Source organism: Blennius ocellaris (genome assembly GCF_963422515.1).
Source record: "Blennius ocellaris genome assembly, chromosome: 10".
In the NCBI taxonomy this organism is placed as follows: domain Eukaryota; kingdom Metazoa; phylum Chordata; class Actinopteri; order Blenniiformes; family Blenniidae; genus Blennius; species Blennius ocellaris.
Genome location: NC_137659.1, coordinates 3664444 through 3690424, shown reverse-complemented (window position 1 = coordinate 3690424; position 25981 = coordinate 3664444). Strand labels below are relative to the sequence as shown.

General features: G+C 42.3%; 1 protein-coding gene across 1 annotated transcript in view; it reads right to left on the bottom strand.

The window, feature by feature from the left end:
* Window positions 1–25981, bottom strand: part of LOC308135094 (receptor-type tyrosine-protein phosphatase N2-like) — a gene marked incomplete at its 5' end in the record, with an annotated part of 199749 nt that overhangs the window by 88550 nt on the left and 85218 nt on the right. Inside the window, one exon of the mRNA XM_080502967.1 lies at window positions 4936–5000. Coding sequence (XP_080359093.1) covers window positions 4936–5000 — 65 coding nt within the window. The remainder of the gene's footprint in view (window positions 1–4935; window positions 5001–25981) is intronic.

Sequence of the window (25981 nt, the reverse complement as noted above, 5' to 3'; positions counted from 1 at the left end):
ACACACACACACACACACACACTCACAGACACCTGGGATACTTCCCAGCATGCATCTGGCCCTTAGGGTCCCCGTGGTGAGCTGTCATTACCATATCAAAGAACATTTGGGCTTTGCGTCACGGTCAGGGGAAAGAAAAAAAAAAAAAAGAAGAAGAGAGGAGGCAGCACTTCAGCAGCCTCTCGATTCAATTTTTCACATGGAGCTATTTGAATATCTATGGCAGGAGGTGCAGATGGAAGCACAAGAGTGCACAGTAACACACACACACACACACACGATGACTCGTGCACGCTCAGGTGCACCATCAAGCTCACACGGTAGACGTCGTCTTCATTTGCATACGAGCCTCCATGCATGCCACAGTTTGGGCTTTTCTATAGTTTGCGCTCCTCTTTGTGATAAAAGCTGCAGGTGGAACAGAGTGCGCCGGCGAACAGACAACCTTGATGCACCGTGCGTCGCTCTCCGCTTCATGAATATTCCCATTCAAATGCAGCCCTGTTTTCAAGCACCTGGGTAGGCTGCAAACAACAATACTGTGTCATTACGAGTGATGCTATCACCCCCCCCTCTCTCTCCGCAAACCACGGAAACCACAGACGGGCATATATACTTGACAAAATCGTTATGAAAGCTGTTCATTGTGGCTCAGTGGGAAGGGCGAGACAACAGACAACAATGGCAGGGTGAGAAACTCTATTGAACACGCTCTCCTGCGTTATTAAAAAATGAGGGTGAACCCTGAAATCCAGATTATCTCTTTTGGAAATGGATTAAGTGGAGGGTCTACCGTTGTGCAAATAATAACGCCCCAAATGTACAAATTCAACGAAATATCTTTATGTCTGTTAAATAAAAAGATTAACACAGTTATGTTTAAATATTTGGTTTAGTATAGTCTTTCGCCTAACGGTGGTGCCCAGTAAAAACACAAGATATCGTTATATTTTAATGTGGTCGTAGATAAATCATTTTGTACTGGTCAATATTTGCATCTTTTATCCAGATTGGAAATCATTTTGAGATTTACACTTCTAGACAATCAAGCGAAGTTATGGTCTTTTATTTTTCTTGTAAATTGCAAAATGAATAGACTTCCTTGATACGGCATGGATTCACCACTTCAAACTGCTTTGCACTTTTTGGTCAAATCTCTCCAATGCAAGGTGTGCGACATCAGGACTGGAAGACGACCGACTCTACCAGCTGGAGAACCAACTCCTATATTCTTTTAAAGGCACTTTTCTGTAAACTTATCGAAGATAATCCAAGTATATTTATTACCTTACACTGACGACTGACAACAAACTTTTGGAGGATAAAAAGAAGAAAGAAAAGATTGTCCAACAGCTAATAATTTCTCTGAAGGTTTCACACATTTCTTGCTCCAATCAGCCGCCGTCATTCATAACACTTGAATCAATCTCAAGCGACTCGCATGAACGTGTTTTTGTAACGGTGAGTGTTCGTGGCCGACTGCCTGTATTCTGGAGTGGTGATTATGCTGAGTGTTGATGAAAAGGGCCATCTACTGTAGTTTTTTTCTTCTTCCTCCTTTTGTTTCATTAGCTCTTCCCTCTTCGCCGCCTGCCTCCGTCTATAAAATCACTCTTTCAGACACGATTCGCCGCGAACAAAGCGAGCTGGCCGAGGTGGATGAAGAAAGGGGGTCTATGTGGGAGGTGGGTGGATTAGTGCCACTCCAGGACAATTACAATCTGGTCGCTGCCACGGCAACCTTATCTTCCACCTACCCAACAACAAAGATACATTTTCTTAATTGGACGCACGGAAAAAAAAAAGTGGGCCTGAGTACTCTGCGGCCTTGGCGAGTCAACGATTTTCAATCCTGAAGCCACGTGAGGGAGCATCAGTCAGAGCAGAGGATACTGGAGAGGACGTGGAGTCATTGAACAAGCAGCAACATGCTGAAGGGGGCTTCATGAAGGACTTCAATAAAGAAACTTAAAGTACAAGTGTTGGGCCGATGAGAATCATCCAATCACTGTGACACAACTTCCATGAAATCCTCAAAAATATGTCCTCCACAAAGCATTCTTCATGTAATGCAATTGTTAATGTGAATAAAACTCAATAAACAAACTGAAAATTGTCCGTTTGCGCGACGTTTCAAATGAAAACGCATAGTTTTTGTCTTCAGAAAAGATTGGAGTTTACGCTGCAACGTTTTGAAAATGACGAGAAAAGTTGTATTTGCGCCCATTTCCAAGATGGAGTCGGAGTACTTTCAAAAAATTCTACAAACCCCCCCTGAATTTTCAGTGTCATGTAAACAGACATCCAAAACGCAACAGATGTTTTCCATTTTCACTTGAACACATCATGTAATCGTGGCCACGGTTGCTTTGGTAGTTGTGATTGTCGCAATATAAATAGAACTGAAGTGAATTGTTGTTTTTATGACTCAAACGAAAAGGTTTATGAAACTTACTCTGTGTGACTTTAATACCATATTCCCATTCATAAACACAGCCTTTTGTTTTTTTGTTCAAGGTACTACATTTTCTCTATATCCAGTCAATGTCCAGACTATAATTGTATCAACTAAAACGGTAAAATTCTCAGATTTAATAATAAAAAAGGTTTTCACAGCATTCGACACAGCATTAAAAAAAAACTACCTTTTTCAAATGATGCTTATAAAAGATGATTAGCCAGAGACTAGAATATAGCCATTATAAGCTACTCAGAGACTAATATTCAGGTGTAATGGCTTCTGACTCAGCCTTTTCTTTCTGAAAAGCATGTACAAATCTAGCGCGGAGGATTTCCAGGTGCGTAAACTCAAACAACCCCACAATCATTTATGATCTGTTTCACTATTCAACAGTTTTGTCTTTATCAGTTTTATTGCGGACTGTTTTCCCCATTACCTCTCTCTGCTGCAGCAATGAATTTCCACGTTATCTCCATGTCAAGTACACCCAGGCATCAATTGGAAAACGAGAATTCATCTCTCCGCCTGCCAAATAAACCCAGCGCTCAAACCTGCGGGCCCCGTTTCCGTCGAGCCTGCGAGAAAAACAAATCACCTCCCCTGCACTGCTGAGAAACTCACTTTTCATAGTTTTTCTTTCTCCCTTGTATTTTTTTTTTTTTTTACCTGTCATCTGTGATGTAGTATGCTAATATTCTTATTTTACAGTGTATGATAAAACTATAATAAACACTGTGTGGAGTGATGATGGATGCATTGTTACAGGTTGGGACTAGCTGGGCTTTTTTTTTTTTTTTTTTTTTCCCACCTCTTCCTTCAGTCGGGCCGATAGAGGGATTTCTTTTTTCTGCTTCTCTCTCTCTCTCACACACACACACACAACAGGGCTTCGATTGGATGTAATTGGCTCCCGTTTGCAGTTGGGTATCGATCACCTCCACAGACCCTCCATTTTACCCTTCTGGTCTTCAAACCTCACAACTTCTCTCTCTCTCTCTCTCTCTCTCTCTCTCTCTCTCTCTCTCTCTCTCATTGTCTCCTGCTGCCCCCTCTTCCAGCCGCTAGCCTCTCAGACCGCGTTCCCACCACGTTGACGGGCGCGGTGAATGGCGTGCCGTCATCGGTGCAGACGAACTCTTGAATCAATAGGCGAGTGCAGATGCTCAGCAGTCTATTTACCGCAGAGACGGCGGAGAATAGTAATGCCAAGTAATGAAAGGCAGACAGATGTGGCAAAGATGGCGCTGGGATCGAACGTTGAGATCGTTCTTCGATGCCATCGTTGAGGTGTTGCGTGGACAAATAATGTGAGGGATGGAAGTAAAGTATTCCCTCAGAAATGGAAATTCGAAGAAATACAATTGTTAAAGGGTGACTCAGACACTCTAAGTGTTATATTTCCACTTACCTGTTGATGATTGCGTCTCCATTGGGTCAATGGAGCGTATTGTGTTGCACCTCATTGGATCATGTCGTATCATTATGTCATGTTGTGTTCTGTCTTTTTGTGCCGTATTGTATCCTGCCAATAAATACTGTGTCGTATCATATTGTCTTATGTCTTGGATTATTATGCCTATTTTATTGAGTTGTATCACATCTTATTGAATTGAATTTCATCTTAATCCTTCATATTGTATCATTTAGTATCTTGGTTTAATGCATTGTATCACATTATATTCATATTGTATTCAGTTGTACAATATTAATGTGTAATTTTATCACAAATCACTGTCATATCATATCATATCATATCATATCATATCATATCATAACATAACATATTTAATCATATTATGTCCTACAGTATTGTGTAATATCATGTGTGTTGTATCTTGTCATATTGTATTATGTCATATAGTCTCATATAATCTGTATCATATATTACTGAATTTTATTATATCATAACTTAATGTTTTATATGATATTTTATCATGGAATTCAGCCGCATGTCATATATTTGTCCTACTTTGTCATATTGTAGTGTTGTGTCATATCATGTAACTCACAGTATTGTGTTATATCAGATGAGTCGTATCTTCTTATATTATTCTTATAAAAAAAAATTTTTTTACATACATTGCATCACACACTATTGGGCTTCATCATATGCGTGTAGTGTCTTGTCACATATCTTGGATCATATCATAGTGCATCTTGTCATATCATAACATCGCATGTAATATCATATTTGGTCATATAATTTTGTATAATATTGTTTAATCGCAGAAGATACACCATTAACAGAATCTCCCAGTTTACTATAGTTCCCTTCCCAATAGCAATACTCAATTATTACCCATGACTGAGGTTTGCCCTTTGGTTCAGTGTTCATGTGATTTTAATGAGCTAGACTTGCATATGATAATTTGATAAGAGGCATCAATTTGAATAGGGTCCAAAGTAAAACAGGAATGCGTATCATTTCCTCAGAAGGCGTACAAATTGTATAAAATGATGATCCGTGTACTCACATCTGCGACCCCGGCCTCCAGGATGGTGACCTTGGCTTCCTTCTCTAGCGCCACTTTCTGCTGCACTACAGTGAGAAAAGAAAGGAGGGTTTTCATTAAAAAATGATCTTGACTGTTGAGCTGTCCATGTGTGTTGTCTTTATATATTAAAAACGGGACATACAAAGAAGGATGTGAGGACTTAGTTCGTACTTCTCTTCATACAGTTTCAGCAAGAAAAATCTTGAATATTTGATTAATCCCTCGCGTCCACAATAATGTGATGTATACATCCATGTGTGTGTGTGTTTGTGTGTGTGTACGGCCACTACTATTAATCAACGGTACAAATTCTGCCAAACAAGCTTTTAAACTCTGTGCTCGACTGATTCACAGAAAATCAATGCTTCCTCCCACCTCCGGCGCATCACCACACAACATAAACCTCATTTATCCAAATGCCCGAGCAGTTGCGTTTGGTTAACGTTAGAGACGAATGATAAATATCTTCCAATATGTATGCATTACGCAACATGCAGAAATCTGACGAGTTTAGCGCAGAAAATTGACATTTTGAAGCCCTTTTAACGCAGAACAACATGCAGCAACACTTGTTTATCTCTGTGAAAGATAAGGCGTCGGTGAGGCTTGCCACGAAATTCCACCGAACATAAAGCATTTCTTCACCTTTGATGTATGGCAAAATAACAACCAACAGAAACAGGAAAAACAGGAAATGACACCAACAATCTCGTCACACGACCAGATTTTATTTTTTTTTTGCGAAGAATATTTACGTGATCGTAGTGGTGCTCGCTTATGATTCCGCTGAGGTCAATTAACATTGTGCAATCCAAATATACCACACGAGGAGAGCCAGTGTCACATGTAATCAACCAATGAACTGCGATCACCGAGGAGAAATACTATCGGGTTGTCAAGGATTAAGCTGGAAGTATAGGCAAACTGTGAAATCTGGATTGAGGCAGATACAAAGCCGTATCATTTTTGAAAGATCAATTTCATGTAAAAAAAAAAAAAAAAAAAAAAACGCCAACCGTGTCACATTTTCAGACGTGAAAATCCCACCTTCAGCGAGTGTGGCTGTGTCTGGGTACAGGAGACGCTGAAAGCCACGTTGCTGCTGAATCATCATAGTCGTTGTCTGGAATATATTCTATGAGAAAGCTTTGATGTGAATGCGGTGAGGATAGACAGATCGATTGATTAGAACGAGTGGCTGTGAACAGCTATTAGCAGTCTTACGACCGAAGACCGACATGATCTTACGATCGTGCCAAAAAACGAAGGCTGACGATCGAGTGCCTGCTGTCAATTGTCCATCACATCTCAACAATGTTCGTTTTAATTTTACTCATCCATCTCTTAGCAATATCAAGTGGAACAGGATGAAGCCATTCATGCAGATTGAAGTACATTATCGCCACTATTTCAATACAGTCAAACTTAACATTATATCCCAGTTTTAAAAAATCCATGTCAAACAGTAATGATATTTTAGATTGAACATTTATTTCAAACGTGTAAAAAAAAAAACCCAAACAAAACAAACAGAATAAAAAAAGTTGTTAGTAGTCGTATATTTCTTGATCCATAAACACACAAAACCTCACAAAGCCATTGTTACAAGAATCAATTGTTTTTTATCTTTATTAAACTTAATTATTTTTGACATTTGATGTATTTCCGTACTCAATTTGTTCCATAGTTTTACTCCATGGACAGTAGAGATATAATGTAGAAACTTGAAAACTTTTCAAGCATGCTATACATTTATAAGATTCCCAATTGCGTCCTCTTTTTTTGTCCTTCACTGTTTTTCTGCCATCATTTGGACTCAAGCGAGCGTCTATCCTCAGCTGAAATCTGGGTTTTACCAGCCAGGTGGTGATGTCACAAAGGTTATCGTATGAGCTCTTCCCAGACACAACATTTGCTGAATTAGGCAAGACAACACCCCCACGGGGCTCGACAATAAATTCTCACCACTTCCGATCCAAATGAGCTATTACAGTGGCATATCTTTGCTTTATGAAATATTAATTTTTAAACTGACCTGCCGCCAGGCAAATATTCAAACAAATTTCCACACAAATAGAATTAAAGCCCGCATACAGCTCTCTCTTTTCCATCAGCTTAAAGGGAGAAACAAATGGAGGGCCACAATTGAAATTCATGGCAGAGCACATATTAAAGCCAGAACAAAATGTTGCGGAAAAAAAAAAAAGATACATAATTACATTCACTTTGCTTTGCATCTGAATACACCGGTGTGGGGACGCTGAGCGCGTCTCCTTTGTTGACACACCAGGCAGATGAAGGATATGCAAATAGCGAGCCTTGACTCTGCCGCGGTCCTCCAAATTCACCAACAGCTTTTTTAATTAGTCTTTCAGTCTGTCAGCGCGCAATTCACTGGTCAATTTATGCCATGTGTTGTGTAACCATGAATCCTGACCTGACGCACTACAGTTCAGGGGTGGGGGTGTGTGGGGGTGGGGTGCTGGGTAAGGCACGCTTTACAATGCAAAAAAAAAACCCACATCATTCAGCAATGTAATACACTGCGAGCACTTAAAAGTCTTTCTAACAGCTAAAAAAGCAACACTCATTGCACTGGAGTGCCGTGCTGAGCACATTCATAGTGTCTGCGTGCCCTTTTGAATGCGTATCTGATCACCGGATGTGATTTAGCAAGAAAGAATAACACTCATCCTGTGCTGCAATAAACCCCGGTGAAGTGCGACTGCGGTGGCTGACTGGTCGGTGTCCCGGCGCCCCAAACAATGATGTTTGAACGCGGCGTCCGCGATGGCCAAGTGGGTTGACGCGTCTTAATAGTGCTGTCAGCGAGCCCGCGGGCCGGCGGCTCCCTTTCGCTGAGAAATAAAAGCTGAAGCGGCAGAATTGGTTTGTCAGCGGCGCCTGTCTTCTGCTCCTCTCGGGTTCAGTGATACAAGCGTCCAATGGAGATGCCGGTTACCTTTCGTTTGGGACCTTTTGCACTCATCCGCCATGTCTCAGGCGTCGCTTGTCAAAAGGTAAAACACTGGTGGTGGCGTCACTAAATGGACGGCGGGTTAACAAAATGCAACGTTGCAGAATAGAGAGAGCAGTGTTGGGTCTTGTGCTGATTTTAGTTGGAGGAAATGTGACTCTTCAGGCTTTAAAAATGTCACTTCTTTGCTCTTTATCATTACAGACTCTAAGTCTCACTTGGAAGTAACTCCTGACCCATTAAAAAAAGAAAAAAAAGGTGAACTTGACCTTATTCGCCACGATCCAGACAGAGGTAATGACTACTTTTGTGTCAAATAGCACCAGAAAGTAGCAGGGTATAATAGATGTGGAATAGTTGCTGTGTCATTGGTGATGGTAAGATTGTGGCAAAATGGCTTCAGAGTAAAAAGGGTCCATTTACCATCTTCCAGCGACTGAGAAAAACACATATATTTGAGCTTGTTCTTCCTCCCTGTGTGTTTTAAAACTTATTCTGCTCCAAGACATCTGATTGAAATAACCAGGGCATAATGGAGGTTTACAGAAAGCTTATAACAACCTGTTTGTTACCGCCCGGTGTGTGTCTGTGTACGAGGAAGTAGGCATTTAAGGCAGGTTATATCTGAAGTGTGGTGTTCTGGTTGGAATTTAAGTTTGTACTCCACACTGATGTGCTTTGCCTCTTAATGTTACAATGAAACATGAAGACATAACAGATTCTGGACCACTTTGTTCTGTTCAACTGAACTCCACAGAAAAATAAGCATTTTTTTGCCAGCTTACACAGCAGTAAGGCTGTATTCATGGCATCTGGCAAGAACACACGCCGCAATGACAATTCTCCAATGTTCCACTGTCCAGTGATTGCCACTGCTCCACAGGAGGCACAGGAGTGAACTGACGCCGACTCAAAGACCGAATTTCCAGTCGATCTACTTTCAGTCTAGTTGATGGCTGTTTTGAAGAAAGCAAAAAAAAAAAAAAAAAAAAAAAAGAGAACACGGCAGGTTTTTCCCATAGCGAGTTGTATTTTTGTCCAAGTTGGTTTGTTTGGTGGTCTGTGTCAGTCCATTCCTGCCCCACATGTGCATTGATGGCAATCACCGGACAATGGGGACGTTGAAAGGTTTGTCTGTGTACCGCGTACCATCGAGGAGACGAGGAGGGTGGTTGCGAGGAGGGGGGTTCGTTTGTGTACAACTTTGCTTCGCAGCCTCTGGAGTCTGGCAGTAATTAACACACTACTGCCTTAACACAACCAGTAAAATTCAGTCTCATTCCACCCAGTCTAATGCCATCAGCCTTTTGTTGTCATCTTCTCTTTCCTGGGCAATTGTCGCTCGCTCTGAGTGAAAGCGGTAGCCGCATTGATTCGCTCCAAATGTTTTAAAGGATTAATTAAGTTTAAATGAAACACAGGCGGAGATGGTAAATAGCAGGCAACTTTGGAACCCGACTAGATGAAACATCGAAACACTTTGTTGCCTAAAGTGCCTTTGGTAATTGGTGAGGCAAAACCTATTTGAGTCGCATTTGCAGGGAAAGCCTAATTGACAGACAAACACAGGCAGAAACACCTACACATGCGGTTCATGCCTGATACAGACTCACAGTTAAGAAGCCTGGTGTACACAAATACAAACAAACATGAAAGTGCTCTGCATGAATTTCATCGGGAGGGAGTCAGAATCCTCGGCAAACGAAGTCGGCCGCGCGTCTGCCTCCCCGGAGTGACTTGCGCTGCGGCCAGCGAGCGTGACTACATCACAGGCGGTGATGCTCCCTCCAATTAGTCGACAAGTCTTTGGACCTGCCCAACGCCACAGCGCGACGGCCTCTCCCTGAATGTAGCCAAGAGCTTCCCGGGAACATCCACTTCTTCCTTCCCCCCGCCTTGCAGACTACAAATGTAGTCGGGAGCTGGGCGAGAGCGGCGCTCGTGAAGAGGCGAGCCGAGGTGACTCATTTGTACCCCGGCGAGCTTTCTCTCCCGAAACCCAAATTGGATCCATTTTTAAAGAAACCGCAGCGGGCCAGGTGTCGTGATCAGACCAACTGGCGACTTCTCTTGCGGCCTGCCAGGCAGCGCGGCGTGAAAATAAGCTGCAACGTGACAAGATGGAAACTTCGCAGTGACTGACTGGTGATCGGGAGCGAGCTGAAGGGAAATGATCTATGCTCAGATTACCCCCCCCCCCCCCCCCATTTGAAGAATATTCCATCTTCCATTGTGTCGAACATACATTCGGACTGAAGGGAAAAGAAATTGGGCCTGAAGGAAGTAACATGGACTAAATCTTATTTCTACAAAAGGGGCCCCTTTATTTTCCCTCCAAAACACACGGAGGCGCTTCATTTGTCACCGGTGCCGCCCCCGTCCTGAATTTTGCTTTATGTTAACTCAATGTATCTGAGGCGCCTGGAGGGGAACACAGCGAGTGCCGGGGATTCAGAAATGCTTCATTTTTCACTGTTGACAAAAGGGAAAGGCCTGAGCTGGCTCCACAAGTCCTAGACCGACAGAATGGATGCTTTCTGCAGCACCGAGGGGTCGTTATTTCAGCCACTAACCACCACCAACCAACCCCACCCCCCCCAACAACACCTCTCACTCACCCTCCCCGGTACATTTCAGAGGCTGTATAATGAGAAGAAAACAACAGCCATCTCTCAAAGCGAGAGACATTGCAGAGCCATCACTGCAGTGACACAGTACCGGGATGTAATCACATTACTTCATGAAAGCGACGATCCCTGGGCAAATTAAAATATAACGCTGACTTTTTCCCCCCTTTTCTCTCCTTTCTTACACACCAGTGCCTCAAACTATCACTACAACTCCTGCAGATAATAAAAAAATACATCACAGGGAGGAAAATTTGTAACTAATAATAAAGTGATAGAAAAAGATAGATTACTGGCAGATAACATACTGTATATTCTGCAGAGTAAAGCTCAGAGGTTAATGAGTTTTCCTTATTTAAAACACAAGGAATACAGTGAATTTTTGCATTAGAAAGCATCTTATTTACAAATATTTAACCTTTATTTTTGCCAAATTTTAAAAAAACTGCATTCAAATTAATATTGGCTTTAAAACAATAACACTTTTCTCCAGGTACCACTAGAGCCGGGATGTCAAACATGAGGCCAGTGGGCAAAAAAACCGTGATTAAGGGGCTCCAATCTGGTCCGCCAGACCAGCAACAAAATTGTAAAAAGAAAATTACAAAATACATCGATATTTTGCAAGAAATATTTGACGATTATCCCGGCCGACGTAACTTTGAGAAGCAATAAATATGTAAAAATTAAGCAAATTTGTCTTTTGAATGAAAAAAAGAAAATCCTATTTATTATCTATTCCTCTTTCTGAAAGGGCCGTTTGGCTTCTGCTAAATTTACCCTAACCCTATCAGCCACGAAGAAAACATTTACAAAATTTCACTTACTACTTGCAGTAATATGAAAGTAGTCAATTGTACCTGTGTTAGGTGTGTTTATATACCGTAATAGTTAAATTCCTACTGTATTTCTCACATTTGAATTGCCTTAGTTTTGGCAGTTTTGTCTTTTAGCTTTGTTTGCCAATCATGTGGAAACAAAGAAACAACTTCTGTTGTTCTATAAGACAATAAACCCTTTAAATCTTACATTTCATTTCTTGCAGAGCACAGAAATTTGGATTTGAAATCAATTTAATTCGTCCACGAAAAAAAAAAAAAACTCAGGGAAGGGACTATAAAAGGGACACTAAATTAATCCGCAAGGAACAAAGAACAAAAATGTTTTTTTCATATCTAAATAACCCACCGACTCTTGAAAGCGCTTTTATTTACAAAGAATTAACGTGGAGTCGACTTTTCCCCCCCGACAAAATACACGCCCTCAAAAAAATGTTTGGTCCACAAACTCTCCGTCGTCTGTTGATCGACGCCGCGAGTCGCCGTCATTTCTGTCGTAACGGATTTGCTTGTCGTTTCGTCAAAATCGTCTTAATTAGATATGGTTTCAGTCTCACTTGCATTAATTTGATTGCTGATATCAACTTTTCAGCCTTCAATCTGTTCCTTGTTGGTCCTCGCAACCCCCTCCACCTACCCAAACCCCACCCCCCACCCCCCCACCCCACACCCTGGGTGTTATTGCCTGCAGTAATCTGGGGGATGCAGCACAAACTGGCAGTAGTGTGCTTGTGTGAGTGTCGGGTGGAGGGGTGATGGTGGTGGTGGTGGTGGTGGTGGTGGTGGTGGGGGGCATGTGGGCCTTCGCGAAAACAATGCCATGTGTAATTAAATTCAAACGCAGGGGGCCGAAATGGCATCCAAAGGGCCACCTGGGGGACGAGACACCATTAAGGAGAGGGGAGCAAGGAGACGGGGAGATGTGTGGACTCGGAGCGAGAGGTGACAGACAGATGGGGGAGACAAGATGAAAGGTGGGAGGAAGAGTAGAAAGAGACATAAAGAGTGGGTGAGGGAGGAGGAGGAGGAGAGAAATGATGTATAGGGGGAATGGAAGGGAGGGAGAGAAAAAAGAGGAGCTTAGTGGAGGAGAACTGGGGAGATCCAGATGGGAAAAGAGGAGAGACAAATAACAGAGACAAGGAAAAGTGGGGAAAACAAGAGTCCACGGGGCGCTGCGGCTCACACCCGCCCTGCCACCGTGGCTGACAATCCATCAGCACCGGGAGGCCGGCAGCTCGCTGGACGGTTAGAAGCCTTCTCACAATAACAAACTGTTTTAAGACGTGAGTTGGATGCACGGTGGTGTGGAGGTTCGGAATGTGGCATCACAGCGAGATCATCCCCGGTCCGGCTGCAGAGTTTCGATGTTCTCCCTCTACGTGCATGCATTGTTTCTTTATTTCTTGTGTTGTCCAGAACGCAAAGCTCTATAGCTAGCTGGCTGGCTTCTTACAAAAGTACCTTTTATAAAAAAAAAAAAAAAAAATTTTAATCAGTTTTTTTACATTGTGAAGACATAAATAAGATAAACTTGAAAAATGTAAGTGTAAGAAATGTAACCTGAACTCCAATGGCCTCTGGTGAGGGGATCCAACAACATCAGACACCCTGTACGGAGCAGATGAATCGGTGCGTACGGACATATATTTTACCTGTTAACACACCGAAATGAGCAGATAACGTGCTAAACGCAGACAATGGACAACTTTTTCATGGCAAATTCCAAGCCAAGCGGACACTAAAACGGCCAAAATATAAATATAGGTTCCATCTTCTAAATGTCCGCCATCTTGAAAAAAAGTAGTACATGCAGGGACCGATCAGGTTTTTTTTTTTTTCACGCAAAAAGAAAGATTACTGATGGCATACGGAAAGAACTGGATCTTATTACATTACACTGTTGTTCACAGTGCTCTACAGTAAGGAAGAGACGTCTGTAGAAACTCGTGCTGCGATTCTCCCAAGGTAACCAACTGGCAACCATTGTGAAATCATGCATATTGGGACTAATATGTCTTGATACTATGCCATGATGACGTTGATGTGTAAATGGATCATAAATGGGGTGCTCGGTATTTAACTACACTCAATATCACTGGCCATTAACTCGCAACGTGAAGCCATCTGTCAACAGTATTTTTTGTGTATGATCAATGCTGCATAGGTTTGGTAATTCACCAAATGCTTCATTCAGTATCAACTGGTCCTACAATTTGTCCTCATGACTTGGACACCTGTCTTCGGGGGACACCTACGTCTGAGGTTTTACTGTACAAGGTAACAACCACCCGCTGGAAGTTGGGGCTAGAAAACCATGCGACTGAAGCCTTCCTCCCCGCCACTAGTGCACATGGTGGGAAGTTGGAGAGATGTATTTTTACAAAACCAAAACACTTTCCAGTACTTTTATTGGAAAAAAATGGAACCAAGGCAGATTGTACTGTGAGTTAGACAAAAAAAAAAGCTATATTCACTGGAGCAATGCACAACTGAAGCATATTTCATATTAACCTGCATGAAACAATCACTAAATACATTCAGGCTGATATGACATTGTTTACCAGGAGACTGTAATCGCACCTGGTTTGAGAAGAGAGGTTGGAGGCAATGGATTAAATTATCGATTACTCTGCAGATATTTAGTGAACATTTTACCAATAAAAAAAACAAAAAAAACCTCTGATCTTGATCGACACAATATCATTAACGAACTGTGTCACTGTTTAAACTTAAAACCAGTTGACTGGGTTCAATAATTTACCTCGTTTGGGTGGAACAGGAGCATTATCCCAACACACTTACACAACAGCCGTAATGTGTTTGTTTTCCTCGTTGCGTTGCACGGCATCCGCGGCGTTAATTGATGACATTTAGCTCCTCGCTCCGGCTCCGTTTGATTCATTCACATTTTTAAAAGGCAGGTATTAAACACCTCTGTAAGTTTACACAAACAATTCATTAAGCTGATATGACACCAGGGACCCCCGCAAGAAAACATATCCCGACCGCCCACAACAATTAATGACCTCACATCAGCCGACGCCTCGCCGCACTGAGGCAGGAAACCCGATTCCAATAACAAGCCGCTCATTAGCAGATCGCCACTGTCACGTTGTGAAATATAGACTGGCTATTCTGTCCACGTTTCAGCTTGCAGGCAGCGTACGGCCGCACAAAGTCTGTAAAAGAGGTTTTCCCCCTCGCTCTGAAAGGGAATTGTCATAAAAGCTAATATTCCCAAAGTGGAGGTGACCTTTGAGAAATTGAGTCTTGAGTCATAAAACCCAATTCTCCACAAATGAAACTGACCTCCAGTATGTGGGGAGGAAAATGAAATAAAACAATGTTGTGGCTCCGAAAAAAAATGTGATGACAAACTGAGTTTGTGCAAATTGTCCCTCTAGCTTCTCGTCTTTTCTGTCCCTTGACCGGCTTCTATTTTTTTTTTTCATCTTTTTCGCTATCCTTGTTTTTCCCTCGTCTCCTTACGAGACCCAGCTGAAGAACCATGGAGCTGCTGTGAATGAGCTGGAGGAGGGGATCGCTTTCCCATGTCGAGAGTTGCTGGATAAATCTGGCCATTTTTGCATACTGAAGTGTCCTTGGGCAAGACACTGTTATTCTGAGTTTCAGTCATTAAACATGGCAGCTATTATCATTGCGTCATTTTCAAACTGAAAGTGACCAGTTAAGACTAATCATTTTGTTTTTGGAGTCCGCAATGGAGGTGTTCCTTCTCCCTTCCTTTGGTGCCGCCAGTTATGAATTTATGACATTAATGAAACCACAGACCACAGCGGAGTGAAGAAAGGTGAAGCCACGGTCTTCAACAGTTTTCCGACAGTTCTCGTTGGCGAACGCTCCCTCATTCCTGCACCTTGCCGACATTTACCACGTCCCCAAACAGGTCAACATTTACTATGTCCACTCTTAACGCATTAATGCCATCCCTGGAAGGTAGACTGGACAGATGACAGATGCTCTCCAGGACCATTAAACGTGTTCACTCTAACCTTGGTCCCACCGAGAGGGGGAACAAAGAAACCCACGAGTGGGTCAAACATGTGACAAAAAAAAGACATTGGTGTGAATGAAGGGCGATTGAAAAGGTTGAATTTGACTAATCACTTGAAGTGAACAAAGCAACAATAAAACGACAGATTCCCTTTAGTCACAGTGTGAATATGGAAAGATAAACCAGTCATATCAAGTGAACAGCATTTTTTTTTTTGAGGAAAAACATTTTAATTCAGTCAGCTGGGATGGACTCCAGCCACCTGCGACCCTCAGTTAGATAAAGCGGTGTCGAGGTTGGACGGGTGGATGAAAGGTTCTGGTAGTAGGTTCCTTCTCTTTCATTCCTGCATTCAAACCAACGCCATCTCCTCCCTTTTCCTCCTTCCTCCTTCACACGACCTTTCTTCTCTCCCTCTCGTCTTAACCTTTCTCCTACCTCCTGCTCCATCCTAGAACCCCCCCCCCCCCCCCAACCCTCCCTCTTTCCTCACTTCTGTCTTTCTGCCACCTCTTTCTTATCCTCCTCCTCCTCCCTCCCTCATCTCCCTGTGGAGTGAAGTGTTTTTTTTGGGGAGTGCTCACAGGAGCTGATAAGTGGCAGATGACGATCACTTGGGGAAACTGGAGATAAGGCTGCCATCTACCAACACCCCCGCCAGCCGAGTGGGGCGGCGCAGTGGTGACGCTTCGCCGTGTTCGGATGGAGGAAAGGGAGGGTCTCTCTGACAGACTGCTCGACACGCAGCAGACGGAGGAAGGGAAATGTTTTCTTCCGTGTCAGTTACAGCATTTTTTCTGCGAATGGGGCGTCAGACAGAGTTCATTCGCGAGGAGGTATTTGCAGGATTCTCAATGAACTACCGATGCGCACGACTTTTAAATTCATTGTTCAATTTTGTGTGTAGCAACACAATCGATTGCGATTACAAATTTCAAACATTGCCCAGCACTGACAATGCATTTGAACACTTTGATGATAAGAGGGACTGAATTCATTTATAAATTTGTCCATTTGGTGGACAAATTTATCTTTATCTTTATCTTTTTACAAATGAGTACCATGCTTTATACATCCAGAGATGCAATATCTAGTGTATGGGTAGATCTATGCCTCTGGTTTCTGGAAAGTTTTTAAACAAATGCTAAATGCTAACAGTGCCAAGAGAATAGTCACAAGAGGGTTAATTTGCAAATATATTATGCATACTATATATACTGAATCGATAAATGAAAATCCTCATATGTAAGCTAATTAAAAGAAACAATTATGAAATGTATAAACCTTTCAATATGCCAGTACAAATTTATGAAAAATTGTCATCTATGATTGGATAGAAGTGCATGAAAACACATTTTTGCTGCATCATGTGGCACATTGAGTGGCCTATAGGGGGAATAAGTGCACTCAATATACATTTGACACCTTAGGACGTTCTCCTCTCGCACATCGATGCGTCACTGAAGAAATCCAGCTGAGCTTACATGAGCCGTCAATCTCTCACACGGGCCTATCGATGCCTTGTGAAGAACACCTACAAATGACTTATTACTGTGAGTTATGTGGGAGACAAAAAGGCTCTCCAGAGGGCGACTAAAACCTCCTAAATACTCTCTTCACCCACTGCTGGAGGAGTAAACACCATCCCGGGCAGTCTGTTTGGACTGAGAAGCTCCAGACAGAATCAGTTTCTTCTACAAAAGTAGTTTCTTTCCGGAGGGGCTCCTTGAAAGGACAATCAGGCTGTGATGACAGAATGGATTGACAAATACCTCCATGGTAAGGGAGGCAGGCAGCCAGAAGCAGCCAGAAGCAGCCAGATACAAAGCGGTCTGTAAGCTACAGTTTCATGAAGTATCAGCCTAAATAAAACTCTGTTTAACTAAATATATATTCATTAAACTGCTGGTAGTCTGGGGATTAAGTTGACAATACTAAACATTCCTTGGAAATTAAATTGTTTAGTTACCCAGCTTGTACATGTTGGCATGGAGCTCTGATTTTTGGTATTGAAACATCACTATCTTCAGTTTGCAAGACGTGTCGAATAAACGTTTATTTATTACAGCTCCTGCATGCTCAGTGCTGTCACTTCACTTCATGCTATAGGATATCACTGCTAACTTACACTGACGTTTCAATTGACATTATGTTGGAAGGGGAGACGGTTATGGGTTGGAATCCATTTTTTTTTTTTTCATTTTTTCTGTGGATTGTCCATATTCTTTCCCACAGTCTAAAAACATGCATTTGAGATTAATTGGTGAGAAATTGGTAAATTTTCTTTGTGTTTCGGAGTCCATTTTCCAGGTGGTTTATCGGAGATGGATCGATTATTCATGAAAGGCCAACACTTCAAGCTAAGAAATATGTTTTGGAACAACATTGATGGTTAAATAACAATGAACATTCTCAACATGTTTCATAAAGCATGAAAAAAATACTGTCATGCCTTCATGAATGTTCTCACAATGCATTATTCAATAGATTTTCATCGAATCAAAAGTTTGTTGGCAGTCGTGTCAGAATCCAATGTATTTCTAAACAGAAATATATTGTTTTGGATTTCAGTCTTATGAAAATACACACTTAAAATCCACTTGGTTTGTTTACCACAGTGATGTAATAAAAGCTTCTACAGCAATCGTTTTATTTTCTCCATGTAATTTTTTTACACCACTGTTTCATTTCCAGTAATTGCATTGCAGCCTGTTCAGAATTCTGTGTCTGCGACGCACAGGTATAAATCAACAGAATTGGGCTACTTAGAAGCAAAACTAAATATTAATAGTTTGAGGAACTATTACTAAATAGAAGAACAAGGTGAAAGATGCAGAAGAAGAGGAAGAGTGAGTCCACTTTCTGCGTTTGACAGGGAAATTGACATGGAAAGGCAACACTTAAAGCCTCCCTCTTCCATCACTCTCCTCTTCCCCTCTCTATCTACTCCGAGTCCCCCTCCGCCCCCTCTCCGGCTCTCTTACCCTGATGGATGACCTTTCCTGAACATATGACTCATCTTCTGCGCCGACTGGTCCTGGAGAGACCGCGGCGGACAAATAGCGGGAGTGGTGCTGCCCAGGCCTCCGAACACCCAGCGCTGGACCAGACGGGCGGTTCAGACGGTGTAATGGTACAAAAGTGGAAACGCAATGGCACACACTGGGAAGGATGGAAGGCTTGAGTCTTTCACGTTGACACTAGCAGGTCGATCAAATTCCCATTATTGCTTCAGTATTGGAACCCAGAGGATGGTGAACAGCCTCTTTGCAGATGATGTCATCCTTTTGGCTCTCTCACGTACAAACAAATAAGTAAGTACATGAATACAAGGCTCCACAGTTCGACCAGGATGGGCTGGAATGATTGCCTCTTTCTGTTGGCTTGAGGGAGATGAGGCGTATGAGGTTTTCTATATTGCCATCACATGAAGATATAGAATAGATGAAAGGATGGATACACTTTTAGTTTTCCGTGATCATGCAGGAGTCCAGCAGTGATGACCCCACAACACCTAGCAAATATTTAAAACCTCACAAACTCAGCCAAGACACACCATCATGTGGCGTCATAGTCCTTATGCAGCATGTGTTGCCTACAAGACCCTTCTCGTCCTTGAGGCGGCCTTTTGTCGCCATTGTTGTTCACCTTTTATATTTTATTTTGTCTGAGCATTATTGTGTGTATATAATGCGAGGCCTCTTGAGGAAACCAGCAGCTTGCACAAGTGTTTGTTACATGGTTGTTAGCGCAAACCAAAATAACTCTGTGCTTTAAATTGCCACTTAAAGGCACTTTGTTGGGTTATGTTATGTTACCTCCTTTTCTCTGCACATGAGCATGTATGTATGCATAAATTAAGCTTTTTGATGATGTGCCTTTGTTTGGCACTGAAGATCACTCAAGGTGCAAAAAGGAGAATGGAACAGCTTCAAAAATAAGCAACCATCTTATATATATATATATATATATATATATATATATTTTTACCATGTTGGTTCCAATTGGCCATCAAAAAAGTTGTTGTTTATAAAGGACTAAATGCCACAACCATTCTTCTTGTATCTAATGTTGGCTTCCATTGCATTTAGCGTGCAGGTCTGTTGCCTCCTCTTTCCCATGCAGCCCGCTGGCATCATGCTGCAACCAAGGCCAGGCGGCTTTGGCAGCCAGGCATCAGGGGGAGTGGGGGCTCTCACTGGGGGGAGCCACACAGGCCTCCCCGCCACTGAAATTCCACTTTAGAGGAAACATCCTCCATTATCACTGGAGGGAGGACAGGCGGTCCAAACGCTGGAGGAGAAAAACCTTGAGCTTTCAATCGTTTTTCCCGCCTCCTCATCTCGCCTCAACAGCAATCTATTTGTAAGACCGCAGATGCTCGAGGTTGCTCATCTTGTTCACGCTGTGGCTGCTTCTGTTGGATGTGTATTGACTTGAAGCCATGACAAAAAATATAAAAAATAAAACTGTTGCTTTTGTGTGGGGAATATTAGTGGTGCATGCATCAGCACCGACCCTGGCACAAACTGCGGAAACAAGTGTAAAAAAGGCAGCAGTTACTGTTTTTTTTGTTGTTGTTTTTTTCTTCAATCCTCTGAAGGTATTGAAAAGAAATCGAGCGATGAATTCAACAGTTTTGAAGAGTCAGAAACCAGAAAAATAACCATGTAAGTCAGTCTCACTAACCAATGCCAATATATTCTCTGTTATAGGGAAGATATTTGATGCATTCACTTGTTCAAAGACAATCTCAAACAATTGTGAGGGGGGATAGCGCTCCAAAAAATGTGTTGAGCCATTTTGAATCTGCAATTTGTGTACAGGTGCAAAAAAAATGTTGAATAAAGCGAAACATTTCCAGTAAACCTGGGTTATGTTTTAGCCAATCGACCTTTGTCATGTGACAATGAAAGGTTTTGGATGTGGGATAATAATTGACACCGTGATCCAAATCTCTCTCTCTCTCTCTGGTATGTCCTAAGAGGAAAACAAAGCAGATACAGATCATAGGCCTTCTGCGTTCGCTTCAGTTGAGAAGCACTTTCATCTAAAGCGACACGGGCCAGTCGAGCATGTACGCATCTCCAGTATTAACTCTCAGTCTGCTCGGCTTGCCAATGGGGGTACAGGAAATGGATTGTACAGATGAAATGAATATAGGAGTATTGCGATGTACTCCAACAGTGAACGATCTCATGATGACCGTCTTCTCCTTATTAGCCTGAGAGCTAAGCAATGCTAACGTCACAATTGATGTCTGACCCTAGAAAGTCAACTCCAGATAAAATGGATGAACTTCTGTCATTTTTCTGTCAACAGGCAAACATTTTAGGTGACTTTCCCAGCTGACCATATCAGGAAAAACCACCGAGCAGGACGGCAGCGTATAGCATCCCGCTATCAACACCGCCTGTGGGCACAGGTGCCTGATGGGTAAATCCACGATAAGAGAGCCTTCCACACAGACATTATCCTCGACTAACAAGAAATTGTATCCTCAGGCTTCTAATTACAACTACAGAGAACAAGTCAGGTAAAGTGAGATGCAAGGGATGGCATTTAACAGTATGTACCTATAGATATACCTCACCGGAATCGTTTGCTGCAGTTGACGTTTGCTCTTATGAGATGAGGGCTTATGAGGCTGTTCTTCATAAGAAGTGGGAGTTGAAAAGCCAATACAAGAGCAGACGCAGGGAACAAACATTTGGTCATAAGACAGTGCTGTGTGACCGTGTGGTTGGTTTTTCCTCATGCACATTAAGCTTGTGCAACATCCAGTTATTAAGTGAAAGAAGTAAAAATCTCGGTCCTACGTCTTTGCAACAATCCGATGTCGGGATCAAATAACAGCTCAATATCATCAAAATGGATGGATCGGGTACCAGCAAATGCAACCTATACCTGAGGCAATCCTTTTAAATCTATTGCTACGTCATAATGGAGCGAAAGATAGAATCTGCTGGTTGGAAGTTTTTCACACTGAAAATTCAAACGAGCGCAACCAAGTTTGGTAGTGCCGCTTGTCTTTTCTACATATATAAAGGTATATCGCGTTTCAGGGTGAACACAAATCAGATCGGTATTGGTTATTGGCTAATACTCAAAGCCACAGAATCAGGATCGGTATCGAAACTGAACATGTTTCATCGGTGCATCTCTCCACTTTTTGTAGTATAAGTGTGGCTTCTATGAGCATTTGACTCCTCTGATCTCTGAATGTAATTTATCAAGACAAATAGTTGGCATGTTGACTGTACATGTGTTGAGGGTAGGAAGTCTATGTGGCATAAAAACTACCCAAGCCAATGGTGGACTTTAATGACTTGCCAAGGTGAACCCCATAAAAGACACTTGTTCTATCTCAGTAATAAATATCTAATGAATCATTTGTCTTCCTGCTTTACCTTATCATCACCTTTTCATGTGCTGGTGGTAATAATTCGGAGATACAGGGCCTCTTTGCTGGTTTACAACTATTTATACACCTTCCTACTACTACTGCAAACATCATTCATGTCAACAAAATAATAGTACTACAAAAACTCTTGCTGATTGAGGAAGGTTTATTTGGAGGCCTGCCAGATGAGCAGAAACAGACAAAAGAGGAAGAGAGGAAGGTGTTGGAGAGTAGTGCCCCTCAGGATCCTGAGTGATGGAGTTTAAATTGTAAATAAAGAGAAGCCTGCAGCATAACAAAGCCAAATTGAAACCAAAAAAATCATGAAAAGCACAGGCGTTTTGCCCCACCGGCATACTTTAAAAAGGAAAAGGCAAAAAAGCAAAAGAAAAAAAAGCAGGATGTTACCAGTGGGTAAACTGGCATTAGGCTGCCAGCACCCACTCAAAAGCTATATCTGTGGGACATATTCAGAGGATAAGGGGGGAGAAATATTCCTCCTCCTCCTCCTCCTCCTCCTCCTCCTCCTCCTCCTCCTCCTCCTCCTCCATCAAGACTCTAGTGTATCCGAGGCCTGGCTTTACCTACAGGGGAAACCAATTTCTGAGGTATTAGGTGTCAACAACAGGTACGGGGATGAAGAAGTTCACTACCATTAATTCACTTTTCCATGTTGAGGGAAGACGGATGCGGGTCGCGGTTGTCAGGAGTTGACAGTGTACAGAAGATTTAAAAGGGAAAAAAGGATGTTAAGGAGCGAGCCAAGTCTATATAGGTGAGAGGAAAAAAAAAAATCCTACTGGGGAGGAAGTTTAACTAGTTCATAGATTGAGGAAAAAGTCGTGAGCAAAATAACTGAACTTTTGAGCAGCACAATATGCCACACATTTATCGTTATCAACCTGCGCAATATACATATTGCAAAAGACTGACTGAACGGAGATAAATGGTTTAGACGGCGCACTGTGCCTTCCTGCGCTACAAATGCAGAAGAAAAGTGCGATTAAATACGATTTATTCACAGAAACTCTGGGGGGAAAAAAACCTCATGTAAACACATTATTTTTGACAGACAGTCTTTTCATACCTGGTGGCCACAGGGCAAAAAATTATAAGCACCAAAAAAATTAAAAATAAAAAAATTATAATACAGGAAATATAACAATGTAGAAACTGTTACACCTAAAAAATGCTGCAGAAGTGCATTTAATGGATAAAGAAGGGCCCAGTGGCAGTTGGTGTAAATTAGCAGCAAGAGAAAGAGCACTGTTATCTGAAAGTACAAATCTCATAGCACAGAGACATTAATGTCATATAAGTGTATTCATCAGAGGTTTTTGAACATTATTGCATCTTGTGTGTTGAACTAATATCCAGCAGCCCTGTTGATCTACACCTCTGCTCAAATGCAAGCAAGGCAAACGCACGAGCCACAAAACCACAGTGGTACTTTGCTGAAGAGGATAACATCTGCCCTGGTCGACATCGCCCTCTATCAATTTGAGGGAGTGTGTAATGTTTAAAACACTATAATTCATAGAATCCATTTGTACACGTCTGAGAACAGATTTGCTTAAGTAAACTATGAGACACTAATGAAAGCGTGTATTTAAACTGCAAAAAAAGGTTGGCTTATTATATACAGCATGTAGACGCATAGAAATCAGCTCTTTTCACAGAATCTGATACTTGAGTTGCACAAAAAATTTGACATTTTCCCAGTGAGGAGTTCCCAGTTCAAGGTTTTATTTTTTGTTTCTCTCATTTGCACACCACCCTACCAATACTACTTCAGATATGTCTTTAGACTGTGGAGTAATAAGAAGAAGAACATGCAAACTCCACACAGGAAGATGCAGAAATGAAGACGATGACATAATGGAGTGCAAATAGGAACGAAACACAGGAAACAAGGCAAAGCAATGAAATGAAGAGATGGTGAGAGACTGAAGCTACGGTCACGAGTGGTTCTCGATCTGCTTTAAACACTCTGGTTAGCCTTTTGAGAACTTTCTGGATCCTTCATCTAAGGCGAATGATAAAAACACATCAAGCAAAATGACCAACCAATGCAGGGGGGGGGGACGAACTGACTTCGCATGCTGTGTGACCACAAGCACACTATCTTAAAAAAAAAAAAAAAAAAAAAATTGCCATATACATTGACTATGATAATTTATGAGCATGTTGCATCAGTGATCTGCTGAGTATTTAATTCAATCCACCTCCCACAGAGTCTCCAAAAGGGTCTCCGACTTGAGACTCGGGGAAGCTTAAAGAATTTGCACGTCGATGAAGGATACAGCATTCATCGCTGTCTAAATCGTATGACGGATCCTGGTTTTGTGTGAATGTAAAAAGGCTGTTATTTTAGCCCAGGTTGTTTCCTTTCCTCCACCAGCTGTTGTTTGATTCCCGAGAAGCTTCTGGTTTCAATCTGCCCGTCGGCAAGCGAGTCCTCTTATGTGATCTGACACTGAGCTGCGTGCATGAGGTCCGCTTTGTGTCTCTCACACACACAAACACACACACACACACACACACACAAACAAGCACTAATACACAGCAGTTTTGTGCACACGGATGCTTAAACTGAACACATGAAGAAAAAGACGAGCATTTCTGAGCTGGAACCAACGTCAGTCCCGCACCATTGGGAGCACGTACACAAAAAGAACAACAAAACATGCAGAAAATCTGGGCATGGTGTAATATGACTTTTGTTAACAGTTCGGCTAACCGTTTGAGCAAAAATGGTATAAAAAAAAAAAAAACCTGCAAAAAATTTGCCAGTCAAAGCGGATGAGACTTTAGTGAACATGGGAGTATCAACACAAAAACCACATCAAAATGTGTGGAAAGCATGGGAATAGTGTGGTGTGGGTTCTTGTTAACAATTCAGCAAATTGTTTCCGCAAAAATGACAAAAAGACTGCAAAATATACGCCAGGAACAGGTTTTGGTGAAAGTGGGAGTATGTAGGGCTGGGCGGTTCTTAAAGCTTTAACCCAGGTTTTAGTAAAAGTGCAACAGCAACTACTACCGAAGTAGAAAGGAATGCCAAAAACGAGAAGAAGAAAAAAACTCGAATTTGCAAAATACAAATCTTTTTTGGCTACAGATTCGATGAATTGATTAAATGGATTTTTTTGCCCAGCCCTAGCAGTACGTACACAATGCGGGATGTTCAGGACTAGTGTGCTGGGACTTTTGTTAATAATTCAACCTTTTACATAAAAATCTGCAAAATAACTGCAAAAAAAAATTGGCCGGTCAAAAAGGATGGGATTGTGGTGGAAAAACACAAAATGGAGGACGTTCTAGTCAGCAGCGAGCAGCAGACGTGCACAAAATGTAATCTGAAATGATGGTAGTTTTATTTGTAGTTGTCAGCGCTTTTTGCATTTCTTCATGTCGTGTGTCTTTAAACGTCCACCTTTTTGTGTTCATAACTCTGGTGGCCATATTTCTCTGTGTGTAACGCGTTTCTAATATGATTTAACAGTGTGTGTGTGTGTGTGTGTGTGTGGGATACATATACACAGAGGGAGACATGAGGTCTGAAAGTCGGATGCAGACCTGGAGCCCAAGGTGACCTCATTACCGACATTTGTTCCGCTTGTCGCTGCAAATCACACACCGTGTCCGTCAGGATCCAGAGAAAATCGCCACGCAATCGCTGTGGCCAGTAAAACACGCCCATCTCCGAAGAGAAGCGCCGAGCCCCTGCCTCCTGACCTCGGAGAAAATCGGCGATGTCGCGTTCGGGGCGGGCTCCTGCGATGAAATGCGGAGGGTCTTTGAGTGGCCCGGCGTGGACGTCGGTGGGGAAAGACGCCAGTATGGCGACCTCATTTAACAAGGCTTGATCTCGGGGAATTAGAGGGAAGTTTATGTTGCATGAAGGCAGTTCCACCGCGACCCTCTCACCTCGAAAACGTCCGCTGGGCAGAATATCGACGTGACCCCGTGCAACAACTTGCAGACAGTTTATGATTGCATCAAGACGCTACAGAGCTGTCAGAACAGGTGTCAGCATTACTGTCCGCTGCCGGCGTGATAACTCGCCGAGATAACAGCTTCCCTTCACTCTCAGGTGTGGACTGAGTTTCGTTTACACGGATCAGCCATATCATTATGACCGGCAATGCTTGAAGTGAT